General features: G+C 36.4%; 1 protein-coding gene across 1 annotated transcript in view; it reads left to right on the forward strand.

The window, feature by feature from the left end:
* whd (carnitine O-palmitoyltransferase whd) overlaps positions 1–6,876 on the forward strand; it is a 29,970-nt gene extending 23,094 nt beyond the window's left edge. Inside the window, exon 17 of the mRNA XM_069508988.1 lies at positions 643–6,876. Coding sequence (XP_069365089.1) covers positions 643–753 — 111 coding nt within the window. The 3' untranslated portion in view covers positions 754–6,876. The remainder of the gene's footprint in view (positions 1–642) is intronic.
* The last annotated feature ends 520 nt before the right edge of the window (positions 6,877–7,396 follow it).

A 7,396-nucleotide genomic window follows, 5' to 3' on the forward strand; every position in this document is an offset into this window, starting at 1 on the left:
GAAGTGAGATAACTATATCAAGTAGGGTATCATATGAAAGGTCTTCACCTGTACATTCTAAAACAGATTTTTATTTATTTTTATGCATCATAGTTTTTGAATTATCGTGCAAAATGTCGAATAAATACGACTGTAGTACGGAAGCCTCATTACGCGAGCCTGACTCACACTTGGCCGGTTTTTTTTTCATGGTCGAATTTTTATTCTCTGTCCAAATACAATAGAGCCTCAATAGCTCAACGGTTAAGGAGCGGACTGAATTCCGAAAGGTTGCCGGTTCAAACCCCACCCGTTGCACTATTGTCGTACCCACTCCTAGCACAAGCTTTTCGCTTAGTTGGAGGGGAAAGGGAATATTAGTCATATATAACAAGGCTAATATTCTAAACAAAAAAAATTGTTATACAGCGCGGCAAGGCTCTCTTGGCGCGTAGCGAATATCAGGACCGCGCTATTTTAGCTCTGTGTCAAATGTCATGTCAAAAGTACGGTTCACCCAAAGAATTTCTAAGTACTACTTTCACCTTTAAAATAAGGACTAAAATCGTACTTTTGACATGACATTGGACACAAAGTTAAAATGGCGCGTGAGAACTCAATTTTTACGCAGTATATTTGAAAAACTGTTCCGTTCGGTTGCAGAGCTCAACCAAGTTCGTGCAACAAATCGAGCAGTCTCTGAACGACGTGCGCGATCTCTTCGCAGAGTACAAAAAACTGAACAACGGTGTCGAGAAGAAAAAAAACAAATAGGTCTTGTTATAGATAATAGCATATATAAAGAGAGCTGTCGAGCATAAGTAGTCTTGTTCTGACGACGTCTCTGGACGCCTGGCTTTTGTTCAGAATAAATGGACAGAGGCTAATTTGTAGTCATGACGCTCTATAAATGGACAGTGGCCAATTGTACTCATGACGCTCTATAAATGGACAGTGGCCAATTGTACTCATGACGGTCTATAAATGGACAGTGGTCAATTGTAGTCATGACGATCTATAAATGAACAGTGGCCAATTGTAGTCATGACGATCTATAAATAGACAGTGGTCAATTGTAGTCATGACGATCTATAAATGGACAGTGGCCAATTGTAGTCATGACGCTCTATAAATGGACAGTGGCCAATTGTAGTCATGACGATCTATAAATGGACAGTGGTCAATTGTAGTCATGACGATCTATAAATGAACAGTGGCCAATTGTAGTCATGACGATCTATAAATAGACAGTGGTCAATTGTAGTCATGACGATCTATAAATGAACAGAGGCCAATTGTAGTCATGACGATCTATAAATAGACAGTGGTCAAATGTAGTCATGACGATCTATAAATAGACAGTGGCCAATTGTAGTCATGACGATCTATAAATGGACAGTGGCCAATTTTAGTCATGACGCTCTATAAATAGACAGTGGCCAATTGTAGTCATGACGATCTATAAATGGACAGTGGCCAATTTTAGTCATGACGCTCTATAAATGGACAGTGGCCAATTGTAGTCATGACGATCTATAAATGGACAGTGGCCAATTGTAGTCGAGACGATCTATAAATGGACAGTGGTCAATTGTAGTCATGACGATCTATAAATGAACAGTGGCCAATCTCGTGTAGTGATGAGCGGTAAGTTGGGCGTCCCGGGATCGATTCTTTCAGAGGCAGTTTTATAATTATACAAGGTTATACAAGGTGTTAGAAAATGTCCGTAACAACGGAATTCAATTCGCATATGTTTAAAATAAACATTCGAAATTCAATTCGAACATAGTTTCGTCTGTGATGGTTGGTGATTCAAAATGGTTAACTCCCATTGAGATTTTCGTCTCTGTGATTTGTATGGGATTGCGTAGCAGAGATAACCCTATACTAACTTCTTTCCGTGGATAAGGTATAGTAGGTCTGGCCCTGATTAATATTTTGGGGATACAAAATCGTTAGGACAAGTCTTCAGCAGTTCGACATGTACAAGGTATAACCAGAATGCTAGCAAAAGCGAAGCCAGGTGATAGTACTGATGCTTACTGGTAAGGTACCACAAAAAAACGCAAAAAATAATCAAAAATCCTGTATTTTTAAAAGTACACAATATATTGCGAATAAAACATCAAACTGACGATAGAGGTCAACGAACGCTACGTAAATAGGCCATTCGGTGTCAATGCGGCGTCGTAGGTTGGGGCATTGACCCGATTTTTGCATGCTATACATTGCGGGTTTGAAAACTACTAAATCACTGGTTATTGGTATTGGATTGTGTTTAGGTAGTATAATAATAACACTAAGTTTTTGCTAGCGTTCTGGTTACACCCTGTATGTATGTTATAGTCAAGGTCGTAGGATGTGCAATGTCGACACTGCCCGGGCAGAGTCTATTTTGCTCCTCAACTAAGCCTAGTCGACTTTTACTGTAACATATATTATTTAGTTAGTTCATTAATTAGTTCGTTTTTATATATTACTAGCTGATGCCCGCGACTTCGTCCGCGTGGAATTAGGTTTTTTAAAAATCCCGTGGGAACTCTTTGATTTTCCGGAATAAAAAGTAGCCTCTCCAGGTATTTTTGTATACCCATGCAAAAAATCACGTCAATCCGTTGCACGGTTGCGACGTGATTGAAGGACAAACCAACAAACAAACACACTTTCGCATTTATAATAACGGTACAGATTTGTTGTCTGTTTTTCGTACTTGCTAAATTATGTAGTCTATTTTTATGACTTATGTAACGTTTCTGCTTCTTTTTAACTATATAACATATAAAATCATTGACGATAAAGTATTGAAAACAAAACAACTTTATGTACTAAGTGAATAGTTAGATAATGGTACTGATTCTGAGCGCATCTAAATTTTAGAGTATTCACATCTTTTTCTTGTCAATGTAATAAGAATAGGAGAAACTAACCCAATTTGATGTAGAACTGTCAAACCCCTTGACTTTAGGTGCCAGTTGTGAGCCTAAAAATTCATTTTCCGTCCTTTTTTAGGAATAAAAACTACAAAATGAGGTAATATAACTGTAACGCTAAGTTTTGGCTAGCGTTCTGCTTACACCCTGTATAAAAACAAAAAAAAACGAAAGACATCAGAATCGGCGCTGTTTCTGACCACTTCCGAAGATTGGCTGTTTTGCGGCTTCATTGACTTCTATAAGTACACAATTACTATTTATTGATTAAACTATTTATATACTTTCATCACTATTATAAGTAAGTTTCATATTAATTTATTATAAGTAAGTGGGATGTTTCATTGCAGATAGTGTTTGTTTTTTATCGTTTTTAATCTCAATTATTTAAGCTTTTTTGTTTTAGTAGTCAAGTTTACGTCTATTTATAAAATGGTGTATATATAAATCGATGGTGTACTTTTAAGTACTTACCAAAGTTAGTTGAAATATTCTTATTTTTTCGAAATATTTTTGAGGCGCACATATTGTGTGTGGGTTACCCTTTTCTGGCCAAATTGTAATTGCATTGCAATCTCTCTCCAAAAGAATTAATTAATAGACAGATTGACAAGTTTACACAAAATATTTATTTCCTAACTAGCTGCCCTGGCGAACTTCGTTCCGCCTAACAGTCGATTCAAATTTTTTAAATTATTCTCTCCGTAAGAACCATCCTCGTACTTCAAGGAATATTATAAAAAAGAATTAGCGAAATCGGTTCAGCTGTTCTCGAGATTTGCGATGACCAACACATATAGTGATTCATTTTTATATTATGGAAGATATAGGCCTCTGTCTAGAGAAAAAATAATAGAGAACCAATAGATTTTAATGCAATCATGTAGAACAACAATACGTTCACACAACATATGTATTTTTAATGCCTTTTAAAATATTTCGAACCAATAAGGTAAGACATTATACATTTTTTCCCTTACTAATAAAATTTACACATTGCTTATTAGGAAAGGTGTGTATGATATTAGCGTAAATGTTTTCATAAATCACAATATTTATTTTTTGTATATCGAAACTGAAGTTGGCTATTTAACTATTTATTATATTAAACGATATGGTTGCTTTTATATGCATTTTACACGTTTTGTCATAATATTTAGATTAGATTTAATTGTTATTACTAGTTAGTTAATTTGTTTTTAAGCTGTAATTGGTCACATTAATCACAGTTAAAATGTATTTTACATATATGTATAATTTTGTCATAAAGAGAAAACGAGCATATCGAAATATCTTTGTATTTTTTTTGTTTTTTTTTCGTAGGCAATTGTATTTTTAAATTGTTCTACGTCGCTATATTAGTTTTGTGTTTGTTTGAAAAATGTTTTGGATATAGAAGTATTATAATAAGGTATATTTAACAATCATTTTTAACGATATACTAAGTTGGTGGAGGGGGTTATTGCGTGACGCAATCCCTATATACACTTTGATAGTTGGCTCAACGGGTCGACTTGAAAATAATACTCAATTTCGATTTATTACAATTTGTCAGGAGATTATGATTGCGACTGCGTTGCGCAATTAACCTTATTTTACGCTATCACTGTACTGCGAGCCTATTATTACACTATGATCATCGCAATTTTTATTAGTTGATTTTATGGTGTGCGAATATTTTTTTCGTAGACTTCGTCTGTCGTCGTGCTTGGCTATTCGGGGGACTTTTGGTAGGTACGGGGTAATTTTAGTCCCGTGTGTAAGTAAAATGTACCCCGAGGTCTGTCCCTCGTAGGTGCTGGCCTTCATATAGTTAAATATTAAAAGGCTCGGTTATTATATTATACATAGACTACAATAATAGAGGCAGCTACGGATTCCTGTAAACATACGTCCGAAATTATTAATCAATCCATCCATACTAATATTATAAATGTGGAAGTGTGTCTGTCTGTCAGTCTGTCTAGCCTTTCACGGCCCAACCGTTCAACCGATTTTGACGAAATTTGGTACAGAGATAGCTTGCATCCCGACGAAGGACATAGGCTACTTTTTATCCCGGAAAATCAAAGAGTTTCCATGGGATTTTTAAAACCTAAATCCACGCGAATGAAGTAGCGGGCATCATCTAGTCTAAAATAAATGTAATTTTACTTGTCAAATGGGCTTTTCTGACAAGCATTATCGACGATAACTTATCGACAGACTAGCTGATGCCGGCGACTTCATCCGCATGGATTTGGGGTCTTACAATCCCTTGAGAACTGATTTTCCGGGATAAAAAGTGTATGTCACTCTCCAAGTATATATACATAAAACAGTGTCCATACATAAAAGCACACCGATGTTGTAGCGTGATTGTAGGACAAACTGACCGAGCAACAACCAAACACACTTTCCCATTATTTTATAATATGAGAAGTGATCATTGATAGATGGATTATTACTTTCGGTCGATAGCAAACAAAGGGTAACTTTAAAGGCTCGTACCACATCTACAATATTGCCATCGGTAGAAAAGTACACATTGTGGCTAATTCCGATGTACACAATCTTTAAACTATACTAAAATCTAAATCTATTGCTATCCCTTTCATAATGTTGCTTTCGGAAAAGCATAGTACTAGATTTAAACCTGTCAATTTAGTTTAGATAAGAGATTGCGTATTCCCCGCAAATCCCAATAACGATTGTTCAAAAATTTAAATAAATCAACGAACGAGGCGCGAATGGTAACGAACAGATAGACAGCCAAACATTATTTTTATAGTACATATATCTAGATATTTACGGGAACGACTTGCTATTATGTGCGAGCCTTTATATGTTCAATAGCAAACATATTGTTAGTTCTAATTTAATCAGGCGTCGATCCCACGTGTGCATCAGGATGGCGGGTGCGTGTGTACATGAGAACAATGTACGACCAATGTACCGAATATCATCATCATGATCAACCCATCACCGGCTCACTACAGAGCGCGGGTCTCCTCAGAGTGGGAAGGGTTTTTGGCCATAGTCTACCAAGCAGGCCATGTGCGGATTGGTAGACTTCACACACCTTTGAGAACATAATGGAGAACACTCAGGCATGCAGGTTTCCTCACGATGTTTTCCTTCACCGTTAAAGCAAATGATATTTAATTAATTAAAACGCACATAACTCCGAAAAGTTAGAGGTGCGTGCCCGGGATCGAACCCCCGACCTCCGTTAGAAGGCGGACGTCCTAACCACTAGGCTATCACAGCTTCGTACCGAGCCGTGTATACATATGTACCGAATATACATATGTACAATGTACCGCTTGAATGCGTGAAACCGCTTACTTCAAAGTCAAATGATTTATTCAAGATAGATAATAAATTACTCTTTCTGATAGTTAGTTGTTGGATTTGTAAGATATAGTGGTGATAATTATTACGCAAACTTAAAACTAAAGCTACGAGGGTCCCAGGTCTGAGAAGAGCCCACAACAAACTCAGCCGGGTATTCTTTTTATTATCACCACTTTACAAAATTATTTCAACGTATTAGAACTATCACAAGCCGTTAAGCAACTCATTTCCAAGCTTGCTTATCATTTAAATAATCCTTTACATTGTTATAGGATTTTTATAGATAATTATTTTTCATCTTTAGTGGTGATAGTATTTAGCGCCATCTATAAATTTTTTATCGAACGTTGTCTGGAAACTCATTTAGTTAATTACTTGACAATTTTTAAGTAGTAAACTAGGCTTTAGCGACTCACCCTGCAGATCGCGGCCAGCGGGATCAACGCCTTACAAATTGATGTACAAAACTACACCCTACTGTGGCCTTAATTGTGTTACTAAACAATTTATTGTGAAAGTAGTCTGTATCAATCTGATTCACAATTTGTTACGTAGACGTTTTACAACAGTTTATTGTAAATATTGATCTTAAATTATAATACAATATATTGATTTTAAATTATATAAACCTTTGTTTTTTTTTCGTTCGCATTCGTTCCTTGAAATCTAAATATATGAAAGGAAAAGGTGATTGACTGACTGATCTGTCAACGCACAGCTCAAACCACTAAACGGATCGGGCTGGAATTTGGCATGCAGATAGCTATTATGACGTAGGCATCTGCTAATAAAGGATTTTTGAAAATTCAACTCCTAAGGGGATGAAATAGTGGTTTGGAATTTGTGTAGTCCACGCGGACGAAGTCGCGAGCATAAGCTAGTCATAGCTAATTTTTTTTAACAAATACTTTATAATTTTTAGGAAGTGTCTAGTAGACGGCCATAAGCGATCGATCGATATCAATAAACTAAACAGTCGCAATTTTTTTATTTGCTTCAAAAATTTGTTCCTTGATGCTAACTATTTAAGGTTCAATAATTTTTAATCGAGGTTCAAGTCTACTTCCGTTAGCCGGAGTACCTTCCCTTCATCACCCTGAACCCGCGCAGTCTGGTGGGAGGCTTCGGCCGTGGCTAGTTAACACCCT

The sequence above is a fragment of the Maniola hyperantus genome, chromosome Z (genome assembly GCF_902806685.2).
Source record: "Maniola hyperantus chromosome Z, iAphHyp1.2, whole genome shotgun sequence".
Classification (NCBI taxonomy): domain Eukaryota; kingdom Metazoa; phylum Arthropoda; class Insecta; order Lepidoptera; family Nymphalidae; genus Maniola; species Maniola hyperantus.